Here is a 22,175-nt window from a genome sequence, read left to right as displayed (position 1 = left end):
TGGTTTTTTTGTACAAAAACATTTCAATTTAACATAATCAAAATTATCCATTTTGCATTTTGTAATGCTCTCTATCTCTTGTTGGGTCATGAATTCTTTTCTTTTCCATAAATCTGATAAGTAAACTATTCCTTGCTCTCCCAAATTACTTATAGCATCAGCCTTTACTCCTAAATCATGACCCCGTTTTGACTTTATTTTGGTATATCGTGTAAGATATTGATCTATGCCCAGTTTCTGCCCTACCATTTTCCAATTTTCCCAACAGTTTTTGTGAAATAGTGAATTATTAGCCCAGAAGCTGGCCTCTTTGGGTTTATCAAAGCGTAGATTGCTATAGTTGTTGACTTCTCCATCTTGTATTCCTATCCTATTCCACTGATCCACACCTCTGTTTCTTAGCCAGTACCAGGTAGTTTTGATGACTGCTGCTCTGTAGTAAAGTTTAATATCTGGTATAGCTAGGCCACCTTCTCTAGCATTTCTTTTCATTGATACCCTAGATAGTCTAGACCTCCTGTTTTTCCGGATGAATTTTGTTATTATTTTGTCCAGCTCAGTAAAATAATTTTTTGGCAGTTTGATGGGTATGGCACTGAATAGATAGATTAATTTAGGTAAAATTGTCATTTTTATTATATTAGCTTGGCCTAACCATGAGCAACTGATATTTTCCATTTATTTAAATCTGACTTTATTCACGTGAAAAATGTTTCATAGTTATGTTCATATAGTCCCTGGATTTGTCTTGGCAAATAGACTCCCAAATATTTCATAGTGTCTACAGTAAATTTGAGTGGAATTTCTCTTTCTATCTCTTGCTGTTGGGCTTTGTCAGTAATGTATAGGAATGCTGAGGATTTATGTGGGTTTATTTTATATCCTGCAACTTTGCTAAAGTCGTTTATTATTTCAAGCAGTTTTTTACTTGGTTCTCTAGGATTCTCTAAATAAATCATCATATCATCTGCAAAAAGTGATAATTTAGTTTCTTCTTTTCCTATTCTAATTCCTTCAATGTCTTTTTCTTCTCTTATTGCTACAGCTAACGTTTCTAGTACCAAATTGAATAGTAGGGGTGATAATGGACATCCTCGTTTCACACCTGATCTTATTTGGGAATGCATCTAGTTATCTCCATTACAAATAATGCTGGTTGATGGTTTTAGGTAGATGCTATTTATAATTTTAAGGAAGGTTCCATTTATTCCTATGCTTTCTAGTGTTTTTAGTAGGAATGGGTCAAAGGCTTGTCAAAGGCTTTTTCTGCATCTATTGAGATGATCATATGGTTTCTGCTAGTTTTGTTGTTGATATGGTCAATTATGCTAATAGTTTTCCTAATATTGAACCAGCCTTCCATGAAATGTTGCTACTTTTGAACCCATAATAAAACCAAATCTTTGCCAAACCCATTTTTAAAAAAACATTTTATCGAAGGACAAACTTGTGACCTTTTTTCCCGTTTAGTTGTCACTTCATTCTAACTTCATTTTCTTTCTCTACCAAAAAAAAAAAATTGACACTTTTTAAAATACTGCTAAAACTTCCCTCTATAACCCTTCCTCCCCACCCTCCAAGAAACCATTTTAGCAAAATTTTTTTTTTTCAAGAGGAAGAAAAAAGCAATCAGCAAAACCTATCAATACATTGAAAAACTATGTAATGTTCCACATTCATGAACCTTCCATCTTGGCAAAGGAGTGAGGGGAAGTGTCTTCACATATTTTTTCTTTGGGGCCATGCTGCTTCTTTGTAATTTTTTAGCATTCACTTTCATCTCTTTTATGGTAATTCTGTTTGCATTATTGTAATTGTTGTATATAATGTTTTCTTCACTCTACTTACTTTATTCTGCATCAGTTTATATAAATCTTTTCATGCTTCTCAGTATTCCTCATAGGCACTGTTTCTTATGGCAGAGTAATATTCCAGTACATTCACGTGTCATAATTTATTTAGATATTCTCCAACCAATGGACATCTCCTTCGTTTCCAGTTCTTTGCCACCACCAAAAGTGCTTTCTCGTTTTATTTTCAGTGATAATGTCAAATTAACTATGCTTTAATTTTTATGGTAGAATACTTGTTGGGCCCTGGATGAGGATCTCACATTTATTGTACCAGCAGCTGCTTAATATTTGTAGACAGCCAAAAAGGGGGGATTATTAGCACCCTCTACTCCCTTTTCTTTTTTTCTTTTTTTTTAAACAGACTTTATTTTTTGTTTTTTTGTTTTGTCTTGTTTTTGAGTGGGGAAAGCAGGGCAACTGGGGTTAAGTGACTTGCCCAAGGTCACACAGCTAGTAAGTGTGTCAAGTGTCTGAGGCCAGATTTGAACTACGGTCTACCCCATTTTCTATGTTTATTGGTGCAGAATTGGAAGTTGGCTGCATAGGACAAAAGATCTTTTTGTAACTTTCTTTGTTTCATAACTTGGCATTGCCAGAATTAAGAAACTCATACAAAATTAGTCTTTATTTGTGAAGCCTGGTTGGTAGAAAGTTAAAAGTTAAAACTACTTATTATTGAGGTTGTACTATTATACTAGTTGTATTACTGTATTGAATGCTTACAAACTGAATTAATTTTTATATTCTGATGTTGAACCATCAAATAAAATCCATGTTTAGAATGTGACTTTAAACTTCTAATCTGTAATTATAGATTGAAATTTAATTTGTATTCTTATGAATAAAATTCCCTTGTTTTTTATTTTCACAGCATTCATTCAGTCGGATAGCATAATAGAAGTGCTACGTTTTGATGATGGAGGACTTTTACAGGTAACAAGTTCTATATTAAAATATTTCTAATTTGCTAACTTAGATGTTAATCTGTGGATATTTATTTTCTTCCACATTTTTCCTTTAAAAAAAACCAAAGCGGTTTCTCTGTTATACTTGAAGTTTTTTGAGGTTAAGCTTCAGATTTATATAAAAGAGAGTTGGGACAGGTAAAAAAGAAATTTTGCAAACAACTCAAGGAAGTAGCTATATCAATTCTTGTGAAGACAAATTAATATGTTAAAAAGCTAATTCATAATTGAATTACTTTGTGCAGAAGCAACTTCCTATATGGCCTAGGCAAAAAATAATTTCACTGTTAGTTTTTATATTTGAGTGGCTTCGTGGATTTGGATGGTTAATTTTTACCTCTTTGTGATTTTGTGCCTACGCAAAGATTGTATTTCAGTGATTTTTCATGGAACAAAGGTAGGTAGCCCTGACTTTTCAAAAACTAAGCTAGGTGAGTGTCAGTATTAGTTAAACTAGCAATGATTCTGATTGCACTGTGGCCACTCTATGGATCATCCTTGTGGAATATGAAAAGTTTCAGCTACATGATTGGAAACTAAATGTTGAATTTTTTTGATATTTTGCTGGGAGTGGTGTGATCTACTGTAGGAATCATGTTCAGGTTAAGATAGTCTTGGTGCTAGTGAAATTTTTTTTATTGGTGGCAATCTATTAAGAGGAGCATCTAATCCTGGAACCCGTAAACCACGGCTATCAAAATTATATAATGATAATGTATGTAAAGAACTCTTTTTTGCAGAGCAAAAAGTCAGCTTAGCTGTTAGAATCAAAGACACTTGAGTTCAAATCCTCCCTTGGTCACTTTACTAGTTGTGTGACTCTGGGCAAATCAGTCGGTCAGTAAACATTTATTGTATGCCTGCTGTGTGCCAGGCCCTGTGCTAAGCTTTGGGAACATGTGTATGAAAAGCAAAGACAATCCTTGCCGTCAAGGAGCTTACAGTCTAATGGAGAAAGATAACTCACAAAAGGAAGCTGAAGAGCTTGGGGGAGGGAGGAGAGGGATGGATCTGGCACAGAGGGGTGACAGAGAAGTCAAAGGAGTACAGCCAGGTGGGATGTGGGGTGATGGCTGGCCTGGCCCCTACTTAAATTGAGGCTTTGGAGCTCACTGCAGCACCCTGCAGAAGTAAGGGTAAGGAGGGAATGCCAAGGCATCTGATTCTGTCTTGCGGAAGGATGGAGTTCCCAAAGAAGAGGTTCTTGGGAGCATGATGGAGAAGTCAGAGGAGCATAGCCTCCAACTAATTATGTGGTAGAGTAGGAAAAGGACTGATTGTGGAGTCAAAAGACCTAGGCTTACATGTTAACCTTTCACATTTATTATCTTTGGGACCTTAAACAAGGCAGCTCTCTTCCCTGGCCTCAGTTTCCTTACCTGTGAAATGAGGGGAGTTGGAAGATATGGCCTTTTAGGTTTCTTCCAGATCTGTGATCCCTATGAATTGGCTATGTGTAGCCTAGAGAAGAACCGACTCAGGGGATGTGATAGCTGTTTTGTAATGGAGTTAAAAGTTGCATTATCAAAACCAAGCCAAACCAAATTTACTTCATCAAGCCTTCCCTGACATTTTCAATATCATGGGCATGGTAGAATAGAAAGATCACTAGCCCTGGAGTCAGAGGACCTGGGTTCAAATCCCACTTCTGATGCTTTTTATCTTTGTGACCTTAGGCAAATCAGATAACTTCTGTGGGCCTTCAGTTTCCTCTGTAGATAAGATCATTGGGCTGGATAGGTTCTAAATTCCCTTCTGGATCCATATACATTTGAGTTATTTTGTTTTTTAGTTGCTGTTTTTTTAATAAAATGTATTTAAATTGTATTTTTAAACGTAAAAGCCATTCTTAGCTGGGGCAGCCAGAACCCTGCTCTAGAGAGTAGGGAGCTCCTGGGTGTTTGGTGTTTTTTGTTTTTTATTAGAGGAGTGACATGATTAGACATGATAAGAGGTTCTACAATAGTCTTGCAGGGGCTGTGTCCTCCAGGCTACATGTACTGCCCTTTGACTGAATCCAAACTTGACAGAACAATCCCCTTAATAAAAGTATTTGTTCCGTAAAACATAGACTCAGTCAAAAGGCCACACCTAAGGACCTAGAAGACCACATGTCATCTCCAGGCCACAGGTTCCCCATCCTTGGGTAATAGGTAAGGACCTGAACTAGAATGGTGGGTGTGCAAGTAGCAAAGAGGGGATCCATGTGAGAAATAGATTTCCTCAGGATTCTCCAGTAGATGTAGTAAGTATGTGGTGGGTAGTAAGGGAAAGTCCAAGTATAACGTATTTCCCCATGTATAAGACGCTCCCATGTATTAAGACACACCTTAATTTTGGGGCCCGAAATTTGAAAAAAAAATGTATTGCACAAAGTTATTGAACTCAAGTTTTATTCATCTGCTCATAGCTTTCAGGCATCTTTTGGGCAAGTCTGGTGTGTGTATGCATGCTTAGTCCATTCCGTTTCATGAACCTGAAGCACCAATTGTGTCCTCCTTTGAAATCAGTAACTTCTTTTGGCTAGTCAGGAAGCCTAGGTGTTTTGGAAAGCATATTTCTTACCATCGTTACACATAGGGTCCATAATACAGGCCAACCCCTCTGCCCCCTCTCCCTGGCAAATAAAAAAAAAAGACACTGTTTAGACCTCTGGATCATTGTCTGGTTTTGGAAACCACAGTTTAGGAAAGACAGTAAGAAGTTTGAATATATCCTGAGAAGGGTAACCCAAGGTAGGGAAGGTATTTTAAACCATGCTATATGAAAGTTGTTTGAAAAAACTAAATATGTTTTGCCAGGAAAAGAGGAAAGTTAATCATGATTTGAACATTACATTGAAACATTTGAAGGATTTTGTTGTGTGGGAAAGAGATTAGCTTTAGAATTCTGTATTCCAAGTGCAGGATTACCATATTTCCCTATGTAGAAGACACTCCCATGTATAAGACACACCTTAATTTTGGGGCCCAAAATTTGAAAAAAATGTATTACATAAAGTTATTGAACTCAAATTTTATTCATCTGCTCATAACTTTCAGGCATCTTTTGGGCAAGTCTGGTGCGTGTATGCATGCTTAGTCCATTCCATTTCATGAACCTGAAGCACCAATTTTGTCCTCATGCTGAACCATCGTTGTAGACACAGGAGTGCCAACTGCCCTTTGCTCTTCAATCCATATCTTCAATTCCCTCTCTAAATCAGGCCATTTTGCTGACTTGCCTCTCATGGCCTTCTTCTGCCATGGTGTTTTCAGTAGGGTTTCTTCTTCCCTTAGCCAGTCTCAGATTGTTTTTCTCAGTTGGAGGAGGACCAAACTTATGTTCAGCAGCACGATTTCCATTCACTTTTGCAAACTGGATCACTTTTAACTTGAATTCAGCATGGCACGAAAATCTTTTCTGAGCTGTTTCTGGACAGAACGTAGCAAAACATAACCTAATATGCCAGTAACAAATGCGAAACAATGAGCGCAAGGACAACAAGCGCAAAAAAGCAGGAAATGCAAGTAAAAAAAAAAAATCTACAACCACTGTATAACACGCATCCAGTTTTTAGACCCCAAATTTTTTCGAAAAGGGGTGTGTCTTATACATGGGGATATACAGTATTTGGGTTTCAAGACTGTGACTAGAATGGCTAGTTTAAAAAGAAATAACAAAGTTGAGAGGAAAGGCCGGGGGGGGAGAGGGGCTTAGTTTTACTTTTGACCATATTATAAAGATTTCTAGCAGGCAATGAGAAAGGTGGGATTAGAACTCAAGGGAGAGATTGTGGCTAAAGAAGCTATATATTTGGAAGTCATCTTCTTAGAGGTAATAATTGAAGCGAGTTGAAAAATGAATGAAATCAGCAGGAGGAAGAGTGTATAAAGAGTTAGGGAAAAAGTCTTCAACTTGTCATATATTGGGTTTTCATTCACAGGGTAGTAGTCTGGCTTCCATGATATTGATATGTATGTTATGGCCAGTGGCTGTATATCCTTTGCTAAGAAAAACGTTAATCAAATTGACAAAGGTTCTACTCCATTTTGAAGAGCAATTTGTTCAAATAAAACATTTTGAATTATAAGCATATATTTCCTTTTACATTTCCCGACAGTAGAAGTAGCATTAGGCATCAGGTTGTTAGCCTTAAACGTTGTTTTAAGTTTGAAAATATTTTCCTTAAAATACAAATTTTCTTAAAGGTGGCATTTCATAAGCACGATAGAAACATAATAAGGATAGAACTGGAAGAAACCATAGAGATGGTCTAGTAGTTTTTCCTCCTATTTTGATGTTACATAGGTATATCTTGTACAACAATAAATGATAATATGATTTCATCAGCTTGGGTGTTTCTTCCATTGTTGCAGATCACAGCCCTTCTATGACTTGGTACATGGTCTTTGAGAGTTAATATGGTCTAAAAATTCATCATCCTCTGGCCAAAGTGGTAATGAACTTTCTTGACTTTAGCTAGGCTGGTCCTCACACAATAAACATAGTCTATCTGCCTGCCTACCTGCCTCTCTCTGTCTCTTTCTATTTCTCTTTCTCTGTGTTACACACACACACACACACACACACACACACACACACACACACACTCACAAAGTAATGTATAGAGCCAATATTAGGTTCTTCTCTCTCCATTGAAAAAAGAGATACCAAATTCCACTTCTTAAATCTTCCTCACTCATCATTCTAGTGATGTTTAGAGATTTCTCGCTTAAAAAGCAAAATAATTTTGAAACGTTCTCTAGGCTTGCATTAGAGAGTAGTTTCAGTATTGGAACATTTGAAATTTCACACCAGTTTTTGCTTCTACTCCTATGTTGCAAGTATTTTTAATTTACTGAGAAGCCAGACTTTTCTTTTTACTATTGGTATATATGCATACTATACATATATGCATACTATATATGCATACTAGGTACTTTGATACATAGATATGAATGCATACCATATATATATATGTATAGATGTATGTGTAAGTTTTATCATATTTTGCGTGTTCTCATTACTTGGTCATTTCTTTATGTTAAATTCTTAGTGCTGCCTTTTAATGGTTTTTTTTTCCTGTTTTATAAATTTTAGGTAGGAAAAATACAGACTTGATTGTGGGATAGTTATTAAACTTCACTGTCATATGAAAAATGAAGGGAAAAGGCTTTTGAATTAGATGTTCTCTTTCATCACATTCCTCAAAACAAAAACCAAATCTCTTACCCATACAACTGCATATGTTGATTCTTTAGTTACTTCCTCACTGCTCCCCAATCAGACAAGCTCTTTCAATGTTCTGTGCTATTCTTTCACCTAGAGCGTCTGGTCTCTAGTGTTCTAGAGATCATTAGGAGTACCAGAAGAAAATAAGCCAATCCATTTGAAATCTCTCTGTGTCTCTGTTATGCATCTATAAAGTAAGGGAATTAGACTGAATTACTAAAGTTCCTACCAGCTCTAAAGTTCTGAAATGTTAGGTGACCTCTGAGCTTAGTATCAGGGGTTCTTTAGCTATATTTGGAAAGATGTCAGACTTGGTGGACTAGAGTATTTATGACCCGAACTAAAAATAGCTAGCATTTATATAGTACTTTAAGGTTTAAAAAGTATTATCTCATTTGAACCTCACAGCAGCCCTACAAAGTAGGTACTATTATTATGTCCATTTTACAAATAAAGAAATTGAGTCGCAGAAAGGGTAAGTGACTTACTTGCTCAAGGTCACATAGCTCATAAGTGTCTGAGGTTGAATTCGAACTCAGATTTTCCTGACTCCTAAGTCCATCATTCTGTCTACTGCACCACCTAGAATGTTTCTTTTTCTGATTTTTGTTAAACTCCCATATAATTTTCTAAACATAGTTCTAAATATATTTTTACCTTCGCCTTTAGCAAATAAAGTTTGTTGTGGTTTCTGAGTGGTAGGTAGACATAATTAGAAAAGTAAAATCTCCTCTAGAAGGCACTGACTCAGAAATAATGAAGGGCCAAGAGTTTGTATGAAGTCAAATTATATTTTTTAAAAAACCTTTTTAGTATTAGAGGTCAATCCCCGTACCTTGCTTCCCCCAGTAGAATGGATTATTATGGAGAGAGGTGGTAAATTCTCTATTACTGGAGGTCTTCAAGCAGTGGCTGGATGACTAACTTTGTCAAGGAAATTTTTGCTTAGTTATGTCTTGGATTAAACTGATGGCTATTTTGATTTTAGTTTAGCTTTACTATGACCTGTGATCCCAGACTTTTTTTTTTTACTTTGGCTGCTGGTTTCGGTTATATTGGGTACCTCCTCTGGGATATTCTCAGCTCTAAATTTGGGGATCTTTTGTGCTACTGTATTAAAACCAACCAGCAACAGTGGTAGTTGCAGCTACCCTAGAGCTCCATAAGTATAGCACTTAGCCTACTAAGTCATCCAATGTGCAACCAAACCTTGAGTTCTAATATTTTCACCATCACTTTATCATAGCATATTATACTGTAGAAATTTGACTCTTTGACTATGAGATGCCTGTGATCCTGGGGAATGATATTTGGTCTCTAGACTTTTGGACTCTTACTCATTATGCTCAAAAAACTCAAATGGATCTGAGATCTTATCAATGTGAACGTTCCTTCCAACAATACAGATTATAATCCATGCATGCCTGCCCTCTCAATGAGAACCTTGTCCATATCCTTCAGTTGAGTTTTCTACATACAATCAATTCAATATCCTTGGGGCCTTCTCTCAGCATTGTGAGTGTACCACTGCAGGCTCTCCATCAGTTAACTTCCTCTCCCTTTCCTTTTTTCTTTCTCCCTTTTCTCTCTCCCAAGCCCATTTTATTTCATAACTTTTTATTTATCTTATGTTTTATTTTTAACTGGTTTCCAAGAACTAGCCTGGCTAAGTACAGAAAGAAATATCACTACTAGGCTAATCCCTAGGTTTTAAATTCTTTGACTGTGACAACCGTAAGACAAAGAAAAAATACAAAATGGTACAACCTAACCAAGTATCTGTCCAATTTAAGTATGTATTTCTGCAAAGTTTTATAGTTGTAACCCTATGTTGGTTGTATCTTGGTAGGTATATTTCTTGATATTGCATACATTCTTTAGTTATTTTTAAACAATTCCCCTTTGCTGTTTCTGCTTGGTTTTGTTAGTAATAAACAAAAAGGCTGATGGTATTGGTGGGTTTATTTTTTTATCTAGCTACTTGAATGAATTTATTATTTCAATTTTTTAATCTATAAGATTCTTTAAATAAGCCATATACTCTGCATGAAGCACTAATTTTTGCTGCTTCTTTGCCTTTGCTTATCCCATAGATTTCTCATTCTTATCTTATTGCTATAGATAGCATTTTTAGAACTATGTCAGATAATAGTGATGACAATAATGGGACATTCTTGCTTTTTCCATTATCTTATTGAAAAGCCTCTAGCATTTCTTCATTACAGAAAGTACTACCTCTTGGTATGTGTTCTTTTTACCCTCTTTGCTAATATTTATTCAATTATATCAATTTTACCTTTGTAGTCATTAGACACATTGGTTTATCTTTTTTTTTCTCTGCTTTATCTCTCTTTGATTTAGGGACCAAGACCATAGTTGCATCATAGAAAGAGTATGGTAGGACTCATTCTTTCCCTATTTTTGCAAACATTATTTAGTATTAAAATTACTCATTTTTCTAAATCAATAGAATTTATTTGTAAACATAGAAAGCCAGCTCATCAATCCAGCCCATATCTTGCTGCACCCTGGGTTAGGGGAGGCAATTTGACTTGGTCCCCACTGATACCTCCTGTCCTGTTCCAGGGGTATGGAGACTCAGGTCCATCTGATCCTGGGTTTTTTTAGTGGGAATCCTTAAAAACTTGTTCATTATTTTTTATGGGATTAAATTATAAATTTTCTATTTCTTATTCTTTTAAACTATGGGTTTATTTTTGTAAATATGCATCTATGTATTTCATTTAAATTGTCACTTTTGTTGGCATGTAATTGGTCAACATCATTTCTGATGTTTGGCTCTTCATTTATTATGAATTAGCCTTTTTCATTTTTTACATTGGCAATTGATTTTCTCCTTTTAAAAACCAAATTAACTAATGGTTTATGCATGCTAGTTTTATCAATTTCAGTGTTTTTTTATGTTTTACTTCAGTTATGCTTATTTCTTCTACTTTAAAATTTGCTGTTTTTGTGTTTAATAGAAATTCTTTTAGTTTTAGTTTTTTATCCCATGCCCACTTTATTGATCTTTTCTTTCCCTGTCTTATTGATGAAAGTGTTTATTGATACAAAATTTTCTCTAAGGACTGTTTTGATCATACCCCAAAACTTTTGTTGTATGTCATCATTTTTGTAATTTTTTGATGAAATTATCTGTTTCTATAATTTCCTCTTTGACCTACCAGTTCATTAGAATTAAGTAAGTTTCCATTTAATTTTGGATTCTTTCTATAAAAGACCCTTTATGTATTATAATTTTATTGTGTTGTGATCAGTAAAGGATTTTTTTTTTATATTTCTGCTTTTTTGCAGAAGTTTTTGTGCCCTGGGCCAGGACTAGTTTTTGTAACGGTGCCATGCAAAACTTAAAATGTGTACATTCTTTCTTACTCCCATTCAGATTTGCTAGAGATTTTAGTCTGTTTGATTTTTTTAAAAATATTTTTCAGGTATGTAGTTTTTTTCCTATTTATATTTTTGTTACTTTCATCTGGTTCTGAAAACCAAGAGGCAGAGTGTTCCAGGCATGGGTCCGTTTGTACAGAGACAGGAGATGGCGTTACCATGTTTGAGCAAATGAAAGTATGCCAGTGTTTCCAGAAAATTGAATGAGAGGAGAGGAGAGTGTCAAAAGACTGAAAAGGAAAGGAAGGGTTAGTTTATAAAAAACTTTGAATGCCAAAGGAGTTTATATTTGCTCTTTTAAGTAATAGGTAGCCACTGGAGTTCCTTGATTTTAGAGGATGAGAGTGGTACCATGGTCAAACCTATGCTTTAGAAAAACCACCTTGGCAGCTGAGTGAAAGTTGGATGGGAGTGGAGATAGATGAGGCAGGGAAACAGTTATGAAGCTCTTGCTGTGATACAAGCAAAGAGGGATGAGACCTGAACAAGGGTGGTGACTGTGTGAAGAGAAGGGGATATACACAGAAGATATTATGAAGTTAAAATGATTAAGATTTGGGGCAACTAGGTAGCACAGTGGATAGAGCACCAGCCCTGGAGTCAGGAGGACCTGAAATCCAACCTCAGACACTTGACACTAGCTGTGTGACCTTAGACAAGTCACCTAACCCCTACTGTCTTTCCCCTCCCCAAAAAAATTTGAGTAAGATTCATTCTGGCTGCTTATAGTAATTTTTTTTTCTTTGACTTAGAAGCTCTGAAACTTGGCTTGAACATATTTCCAGTGTACGCAGCATCCAAGCAAGCCAGTAACCAGGCCCCGAGCCCCAGGACAGCCCAGTAATGAGACCCCACAGCTCCCACAAGGCCCAAGTGAGGCCCTGCAGCCTCCTCGACAGCCAAGTGACAAGGTCCCATGTCCGTCCAGCTTCCAGTGCGACACAGTGGCGAGGCCCCAGTGCAGCCCAGCTTCTAGGCCCCATGACTCCCTATGCAGCCAAGCAGCAAAGCTCCATAGACCCCAGAGCAGCCCAGACCTGTGGCCCATGCTGCAGGCCAATAGTAAAGCCCCATGACCCTAGTACAGCGAAGTGGCAAGGCCCTGTGGCCAGCCCCTGCCACAACCCAGCAGTAATGCCCCACGTTCCCCAGCGCAGCCCAGTGGCAAGATCCCATGGCCCCACTCAAAAAACTCAAAAAAGGCAGAGCCCAACTTTAACATAAAAATCATGAGATAGGCTGGAAGATGAGCTACAAAACAAAAAAAAAAAAAAAAAAAAAGGACCCAACCATACAAAGCAACTATGATGACAGGGGAGATCAAAATACAAACTGAGAAGACAACAATGTCAAACTATCTACATGCAAAGCCTCAAAGAAAAATGTGTATTGGTCTCAGGCCCAAAAAGAACTGCTGCAAGAGCTCAAAAAGGATTTTAAAAATCAAACAAGAGGCAGAAGAAAAATGGGAAAAGAAATGAGGGTGATGCAAGAGAATCATGAAAAAAGAATCAACAGCTTGGTAAAGGAAGCACAAAAAATGGAAAAGGAGGCAGACAAATCCATTGAAGAAAACAACTTCTTAACAAGTAATATTAGCCAAATAGAAAAGAAAGTACAAAACTCACTGAAGAAAATAATTCCTTAAAAATTAGAATGGGCAAGTGGAAGTTAATGGCTCAGTGAGATATCAAGAAACAATAAAACAAAATCAAAAGAATGAAAAAAAATAGAAGAAAATGTTAAATATTTCACTGGAAAAACAGCTGACCTGGAAAATAGATCCAGGAAAGATAATTTAAGAATTGTTGGACTACCTGACAGTCATGATTAAAAAAAAAGCCTAAACATCATACTTCAAAAAATTATCAAGGAAAACTGCCCTGATATTCTAGAACCAGAGGGTAAAATAGAAATTGAAAAAACCTACTGATTATCTCCTGAAAGAGATCCCAAAATGAAAACTCCCTGGAAAATTATAGCCAAATTCCAGTGTTCCCAGGTCAAGGAGAAAATACTGCAAGCAACCAAAACAAACAAACAAAAAAAAACAATTTAAAAATCATGGAGTCACAGTCAGGATCACAGAGGATTTAGAAGCTTCTATGTTAGAGGATTGGAGGGCTTAGAACTCAGGTCCTGACTCCAGGCCTGGCATTCTATCCACTACACTACCTAGCTGCCCCTATGTATGAGTTACTATCATCCATGTGGGAACAATCAAATGTTTGAAGGATGCCTTGTGTCCAGACTATGGCATGTTGTTGAATAGACAATGTGGTACAATGGAAAGAGTGCTGGTTATGGAGTCAACAGACTTGCATTTATATTCTGACTCTGCTACTTTACCATCTGTGTGACCATAGACAAATCACTAAACATTTCTAGACCTCTGTTTTCACATCTGCAAAATGAGGAAATTGGATTTGATTGACCTTAAGGTCTCTTCTAGCTTTAAATCCATAATTCTAGAGCTGTATATTAGTGAGTTGGACCCAGAATTCAACAGATGTTCTAAGCTTCTCCCTGAAGCTGAGACCCATCTTCTTAATACTAGAGTTCTTCCATTGATAATTATAGATGTGATAATGGAACACTTATGTCCCTAAAGAAAAAAAGTTGAAGATTGCCTAAAGGGCAATGGGTTCGCAACACTAGAGCATATTATAAAAGAGGTATAGCAGTAGATTAGTAGTATAGTAGTAGAGCAGTAGCACTGGCCCTAGATTCCTAGAGTCCTAGGAGAATGTGGCCTCAGTCACTCTCATTAGCTGTGTTACCTTGGGCAAGTCATTTAACCTCTATTTGCCTCAGTTTCCTGATCTGTAAAATTGAGATAATAATAGCACATACCTCTCAGGGTAAAATGAGATAATATTTGTAAAATAGAACACGCTTCTGGCAATTCTACTCAGAATCCAAATGCTTCTAAATGTTCTAAAGTTTACATTAGTACTTCCCCACAATAAAATACTTCAATACTTTCATCCTCTATGCTAATAAAGAACAAGTACTCAGGATCTTTAGTGAAGATACAAAAAGTTTATTTGAATCTTTGCAGCTTGGCTGATTTGAACAGCTCCCTCTTCCTTGCATCTGTTGCATTTCAATCCAGGGAAGTTAAATCATTTCGTTCAGAATGATATATAGCAAGTCCAGAAAGTAGCATATTCTACTGCATCATCTATTATACTGCTGCTTTTTAGAAATGAGAAATACATACTACTTTTTATATATTTTATCAAAATATCAAATATATCACTTTTAAGTATGCTATTTAAATATTACTATTTGAAGTATTACTATTTGTAATATATTTATCTTCTGTTACATGGATTAGAAATTACTTTGTGTTTTTTCATATGGTTCCTATCCTAGCATTCATTTTATAAGTTATTACCCTAGGAAGGTATTATTTAGGATTTTGATATGTGAAAATTTACAATGACTATAGCTATTACTTTTTTAAATTTATTTAATATTTTTAGTTTTCAGCATTGATTTCCACAAGATTTTGCGTTACAAATTTTCTCCCCATTTCTACCCTACCCCCCACCCCAAGATGGCATATATTCTGATTGCCCCATTCCCCAGTCAGCACTCCCTTCTGTCACCCCACTCCCCCCCATCCCCTTTTCCCTTACTTTCTTGTAGGGCAAGATAGATTTCTATGCCCCATTGCTTGTATATCTTATTTTCCAGTTGCATGCAAAAACAACTTTTTTTTTTTGAACAACTGCTTTTAAAACTTTGAATTCCAAATTCTCTCCCCTCTTCCCTCCCCACCTACGCAAGAAGGCAAGCCATTCAGCATAGGCCACATGTATATCATTATGTAAAACCCTTCCACAATATTCATGTTGTGAAAGACTAGCTATATTTTGCTCTCTCCTATCCAGTCTCCCTTTATTCAGTTTTCTCCCTTGACCCTGTCCCTTTTCAAAAGTGTTTGCTTTTGTTTACCTCCCCCCCCATCTGTCCTCCCTTCTATTGTCCCCTCTTTTCTATCCCCTTCCTCCTTCTTTCCTGTGGAGTAAGATACCCAACTGAGTGTATATGTTATTCCCTCCTCATGTCAAATCTGATGAGAGCAATATTCACTCATTCCCCCTCACCTGTCCCCTCTTCCCTCCCAACAGAACTGCTTTTTCCTGCCACTTTTATGTGAGATAATTTACCCCATTCTATCTCTCCCTTTCTCCCTCTCTCAGTACATTCCTCTCTCATCCCTTAATTTGATTTTATTTTTTTAGATATCATCCCTTCATATTCAACTCACTCTGTGCCATACATACATACGTACGTACGTACGTACGTACGTATGTATGTATGTATGTATGTATGTATGTATGTATGTATATTCCCTTCAGCTACCCTAATACTGAGGCCTCATGAACTACACACAATATCTTTCCATGTAGGAATGTAAACAAAACAGTTCAACTTTAGTAAGTCCCTTATGATTTCTCTTTCTTCATTACCTTTTCATGCTTCTCTTGATTCTTGTGTTTGAAAGTCAGATTTTCTATTCAGCTCTGGTCTTTTCATTGAGAAAGCTTGAAAGTCCTCTATTTTATTTAAAATCCATATTTTGCCTTGGAGCATGATACTCAGTTTTGCTGGGTAGGTGATTCTTGGTTTTAATCCTAGCTTCATTGACCTCTGGAATATCATATTCCAAGCCCTTCCATCCCTTAATGTGGAAGCTGCTGGATCTTGTGTTATCCTGATTGTGTTTCCACAATACTCAAATTGCTTCTTTCTGACTTCTTGCAGTATTTTCTCCTTGATCTGGGAGCTCTGGAATTTGGCGACAACATTCCTAGGAGTTTTCTTTTTGGGATCTTTTTCAAGAGGCCATTAGTGGATTCTTTCAACTTCTATTTTACCCTCTGACTAGAATATCAGGGCAGTTCTCCTTGATATTTTCTTGAAAGATGATATCTAGGCTCTTTTTTTGATCATGGTTTTCAGGTAGTCCAGTAATTTTAAAATTCTCTCTCCTGGATCTATTTTCCAGGTCAGTGGTTTTTCCAAAGAGATACTTCACATTGTCTTCTATTTTTTCATTCCTTTGGTTCTGTTTTATAATATCTTCATTTCTCATAAACATTAGCTTCCACTTGCTCCAATTTAATTTTTAAGTGGTCTTTTGGACCTCCTTTTCCATTTGGCTAATTCTGCCTGTCAAGGCATTCTTCTTCTCATTGGCTTTTTGGAGCTCTTTTGCCATTTGAGTTAGTCTATTTTTTAAGGTGTTATTTTCTTCAGAATTTTTTGGGGTGTCCTTTAGCAAGTCATTGACTTGTTTTTCATGGTTTTCTCACATCACTCTTATTTCTCTTCCCAGTTTTTCCTCTACCTCTCTAACTTGCTTTTCCAAATCCTTTTTGAGCTCTTCCATGGCCTGAGATCAGTTCATGTTTCTCTTGGAGGCTTTTGATGTAGGCTCTTTGACTTTGTTGACTTCTTCTGGCTGTATGTTTTGGTCTTCTTTGTCACCAAAGAAAGATTCCAAAGTCCTAGTCTGAATCTGAGACTGTTTTTGCTGCCTGGCCATGTTCCTAGCCAACTACTTGACCCTTGAGCTTTTTGTCAGGGTATGACTGCTTGTAGAGTAGAGAGTACTTTGTTCCAAGCTTGAGGGGCTGCACTGTTGTTTTCAGAGCTATTTCTACACAGCAAGCTCTGCCACAGCAGTGCTCCTCCTCCCCCAAGAACCGCCAACCCAGATGGACGCTCTCCTCTGCTCTGTTCCCAGTTCCGTGCGATAGACCCTTCCCAGCAACCATCCACGCTGTCCTGGGCTGGAGCCCTGCTTCTCTTTGCTATTTTGTGGGTTCTGCAGCTCTAGAATTTGTTCAGAGCCATTTTATAGGTGTTTGGAGGGACCTGGGGGGGAGCTTAAGCAAGTCCCTGCTTTTCCAGCCACCATCTTGGCTCTGACTCTCATAGCTATTATTTTTAATGGACATGAAACTTGGTTACTTTTATGAATTCGAAATAAAGTTATGCCTGCAAATAAAATGAGCAGTGTGGAGCATTGATACAGTAATAATAATATAGTGATAACATTTGTTAAGTAGTAGTATCTTTGCTTATCAGCATGAGTAGTCTGATGAAATGAGTAGCATGTTGAAATGATTCATGCTGACTGCATCAAAAGTATAGTGGCAGTTTAAATTTAATTACTTTGATGAACTTCAAATGTAAAAGTAGGGTTTTGGGGTGGTTTTTTTATTATATAGATTAATATATTTTTCTTTTTCAACATGGATTTCTACAATATTTTGAGTTACAAATTTTCTCCCCATCTGTACCCTCCCCACCCCAAGATGGGGTACATTCTGATTAGCCCTTTCCCCAGTCTGCCCTCTCTTCTATCACTCCCCCCTTCTCTTCCCCCTTACTTTCTTGTAAGGCAAGATAGATTTCTATATCCCATCGCCTGTATATCTTATTTCCCAGTTGCACGTAAAAGCAATTTTTAACATTTGTTTTTAAAACTTTGAGTTCCAAATTCTCTCCCTTCTTCCCTCACCCTCCCCCTTCATTGAGAATGCAAGCAGTTCAATATAGGTTATACATGTGTCATTATGGAAGACACTTCCATGTTGTGAAAGACTATATTTCCTTGCATCCTATCCACCCCCTCCATTTATTCTATTTTTTCCTTTGACCTTGTCCCTTTTCAAAAGTATTTGCTTCTGACTACCCCTTCCCCAATCTGCCCTCCCTTTTATCATTTCCCTACCCCCACCCCTTTCCCCCCTATTTTCCTGTAGGGTATGATACCCAATTGAGTGTTTATGTTATTGCCTCCTTAAGCCAAATCCCATGAGAGCAGGATTCATTCATTCCCTTTCACTTCCCCTTTCTTCCCTTCCACTATAACAGTTTTTTCTTGCCTCTTTTATGTGAGATAATTTGCCCCATTCTGTCTTTGCCCTTCCTCCTCCTCCCAATATATTCTCTCACCCTCTAATTTTATTTTTTAGATATCATCCAAAAGTAGGGTTTTTTTTGAAGTGGAAAAAGTAGTTTCCACTTGCTCTGATGTAGTATCTCCTCTTATGCTTTGGCCAGCAATATATTGTTTTTATATGTTAATATATTTTTATTATTATTTATACAAAACCTTTACACCAAAGAGCTTAAGATATTGTTGCATGTATATTTATTTGTAGCAGATATTTCACTAAAAGTATCTAAATGGAGAGAAATGACAAAAGCATGGTTTAAGAGGAGGAAATAGAAATAATAATTTAAAGGTTTACTTAAAACACATCTTGCCATAATACATGAAAAATAAGGCTGTTCTATCAGTTTGGACAACCTGTGTCCAGCTTTTAAAACTATATAGAATGAAGAATACCAATGTCTTTAGACCCAAGGATCTATTGGAACAGAAGGGCGTGGGCTTATGGTGTTTATTTTAATTTGAATGCTAACACTGTCTTCAGAAATGATTAGGATACTTTGGGCAATTTAACCTGATTTTGATCATGTGCTTTTTACCATGTATAGAAACATAGACCTTTTGAACTGGACAGACCTTTGCAGTTATCTAGTCAAACCATTCTCCTTCCATTTTTCAGGTGAGGAAAAGACATTTAGTGGCAGAACTAAAACTTAAGTTGCTTGATTGTTTTCCAGAGCTCTTTTCATCATACTATGCTGCTTTTTAAGAATCACTCATTTTAATATCAAGATTTTTCCTTAAATATGATGCTGGTTTTTTTTATTGAAGTGGAACATCATTTTGTTTTAATAACATTAAAAAAACAACAATTATGTTTCCAGTGAATGTCCTTGCCTATTTACAGCTAACCTTTAATAAGTCTTTGTAGTTATTTCCTTTTTGATAATTATACTATTTGTTGAAGTTATTCCTGTGTTTTTAATTTACAATAAATATCCTTTATCCTGTTCTGACTTTGCAAATCAACTAGCATTTACACACAAATAGGAACAGTTACTATGATGCATAAATGAATACACACCAAAGCCACTTTTAAAATGCTAGTATTAGATAACTAACAAAAATACTAGTCTATGATTTACTGCCTGTGGAAGATATTGAGTTTTAAAGGATTAGTAGAGATTCAGCAAGTGAATTGCGAGTTCAAGAATTTCCAGGCAGTTATTGGGAGCAAAAAGAGCAAAGAAGTGGACCTGTGTGGGCCCAGGGCATGTTCTGGGGCAGAGAGTAAGTAGTGCAACTTGTCTGGAATATATAATGCACGAGGGGGAGTAATTTGAGATAAAGTAGGAAAGGTTAAGATTGTCAAAGGGCCTAGAGTACCTTGTAAACTCTTCTGTTTAGCTTTTGTGGAATTTCTTCTTTTTTAAATTAATGTCTCTTTAATTAAAAAAAAAATCCCCCCCCCCTTATCCAGCATTTATTTTTTTCTACCACCTCCTCCCCCAAAAGGAAAACAAAATCCTTGTTTCAAATAAGCATAATCAAGCAAAACAAGTTCCTTTATTGTCTTTTGCCTAATTTTTAAGGCAGATTATAAGCTTCTTGAGGGTAGGCACTGTCTTTGCTTTGTGTCCCCAATGCTTAGCACTATGCCCAGCTCTATGGTGAGCGCTGAACAAGTGTTCTTTTATTGATTTGCTAAATGATGAAACAGAAATGAGTAAGGGATGCCAAAGTCTCCTTTGCTGGAGTTATAGTCAAGCCATGCCCACCAACTATGAATGTCCCCTAAGGCTCTGCCCTGGGCCCTTTTCTCCCTCTCTACTGTTTTGCTTGGTGATCATATCAGCTCCTATGCATTGAATGATCATTTCTATATATATGATTCTCAAATGTATTCATCCAGCCCTAACCTCTCTTCTGACCTACAGTCTTGCATGTCTATTGAACATCTCAGATTGGAGGTCCTATATTCCTCTTAAATTTAACATGTCCAAAACTGATCTCATAATTATTCTTGGTAAGTCGTCCATCCTTTCCTAATTTCCCTGTTACTGTCAGGGGCAGCAGCGTCCTCCCAGTCATTGAGGCTTATAACTTAGATGTCATTCTTGACTCATTCTTTCTCACAACCACCCTCTCTCCTTTCCCTTGAGGGAAGGAGGTTATGAAAGACTCCTGATTTAATCAAAGAAACAAAGGCCAGACAGACTCCTTAAGGGCACTTGATTAAATAAGTGCTAAAAGAGAAAACAGTAAAAGAAAGTCCCACCTTAATTACTTTGTCTTCCATTTTTTCATTCCTCTGGTTCTGTTTTATAATATCCTGATTTCTCATAAAGTCACTAGCTTCCACTTGCTCCAATCTAATTTTTAAAGTAGTATTTTCTTCAGTGGTCTTTTGGACCTCCTTTTCCATTTGGCTAATTCTGCCTTTCAAGGAATTCTTCTCCTCATTGGCTTTTTGGAGCTCTTTTGCCATTTGAGTTAGTCTATTTTTTAAGGTGTTGTTTTCTTCAGTGTATTTTTCAGTATTTTTTTGGGTCTCCTTTAGCAAGTCATTGACTTGTTTTTCATGGTTTTCTCGCATCCTTCTTATTTCTCTTCCCAATTTTTCCTCTACTTCTCTAACTTGCTTTTCCAAATCCTTTTGAGTTCTTCTATGGTCTGGGGCCAGTTCATGTTTTTCTTGGAGGCTTTGGTTGTAGGCTCTATGACTTTGCTGTCTTCTTTAGGCTGTATGTTTTGGTCTTCTTTGTCACCAAAGAAAGAATCCAAAGTCTGAGACTGAATCTGGGCACGTTTTCGCGTCCTGGCCATATTCCCAACCAACTAACTTGACCCTTGAGTTTTTCAGTGGGGTATGACTGCTTGTAGATTACAGAGTTCTATGTTCTACGTTTGGGGGGGAGGTGCCAGCTCTGTCAGAGCCGCACTCCTCCTTCCCCAAGGACCCCCAGTCCAGACTGGGCTCAGATCTTCGGCAGGCTGTGCACCCCTGCTGTGATCCGCCACTTATTTCCCCCCACCAGGTGGGCCTGGAGCCGGAAGTAACAACAGCTGTAGCTGCCCCACCTCCGCTGCCCCCGGGGCTGGAAGCCGAACCGCGAACTCCTTCCACTCCCGCAGCTTTTCCCACTAACCTTCTCCGCAGTCTTTGGTGTTTGTGGGTCGAGGGGTCTGGTAACTGCTCCCGTATTCAGGGCGCTAGGGCCCCCTCCGCCCGGCTTCCGGTCCGGATCGTCCACGCCGCTCAGGCTGGGCTCTGCTCCACTCCGTTCCCAGCTCCCAGCTCCCAGCTCCGTGTGGAATAGAGCCCACCCAGAGACCATCCGGGCTGTCCTGGGCTGGAGCCCTGCCTCCCTCCGCTGTTCTGTGGGTTCTGCCGTTCTAGAACTGGTTCAGAGCCATTTTTATAGGTTTTTGGAGGGACTCGGGTACGGAGCTCACTCTAGTCCGTGTTTACCAGCCGCCATCTTGGCTCCGCCCCCCCCACCTTAATTACTGATATGGTTGCTCTTAACTTGGCAGCATCTTTCATATCTACCTCCCCTCCTTGATACCACCACCACCCTAGTGTAGTCCCCTCATTACCACATGCCTGGACTATTGCAGTAGCCTGCTGTTTGGTATCCCTGCCTCAAATCTCTTCCCACTCTGGTCTGTCCTTCACTCACCTGTCAAATTGATCTTCCTAAAATTGAAATCTAACCATGTCACACACAACCTCCACTCCCATTCCATCAACTCCAGTCATTTTCTTTTGCCTCCAGGATCAAATATAAAATTCCCTGGAATGCTGTCTTTCAT

General features: G+C 37.6%; 1 protein-coding gene across 4 annotated transcripts in view; it reads left to right on the top strand.

Moving 5' to 3' along the window:
* TMEM131 (transmembrane protein 131) overlaps positions 1-22,175 on the top strand; it is a 274,512-nt gene that overhangs the window by 100,362 nt on the left and 151,975 nt on the right. For all 4 annotated transcript variants that reach the window (XM_036743188.1, XM_036743187.1, XM_036743186.1 and 1 more), the window contains exon 2: positions 2,725-2,786. In XM_036743188.1, the coding sequence (XP_036599083.1) occupies positions 2,725-2,786 (62 nt within the window). The remainder of the gene's footprint in view (positions 1-2,724; positions 2,787-22,175) is intronic.

This window comes from Trichosurus vulpecula, chromosome 2 (assembly GCF_011100635.1).
Source record: "Trichosurus vulpecula isolate mTriVul1 chromosome 2, mTriVul1.pri, whole genome shotgun sequence".
NCBI lineage: Eukaryota > Metazoa > Chordata > Mammalia > Diprotodontia > Phalangeridae > Trichosurus > Trichosurus vulpecula.
Note: the sequence above shows the minus strand (reverse complement) of the source record. Positions and strands in the feature narration are given on the sequence as shown.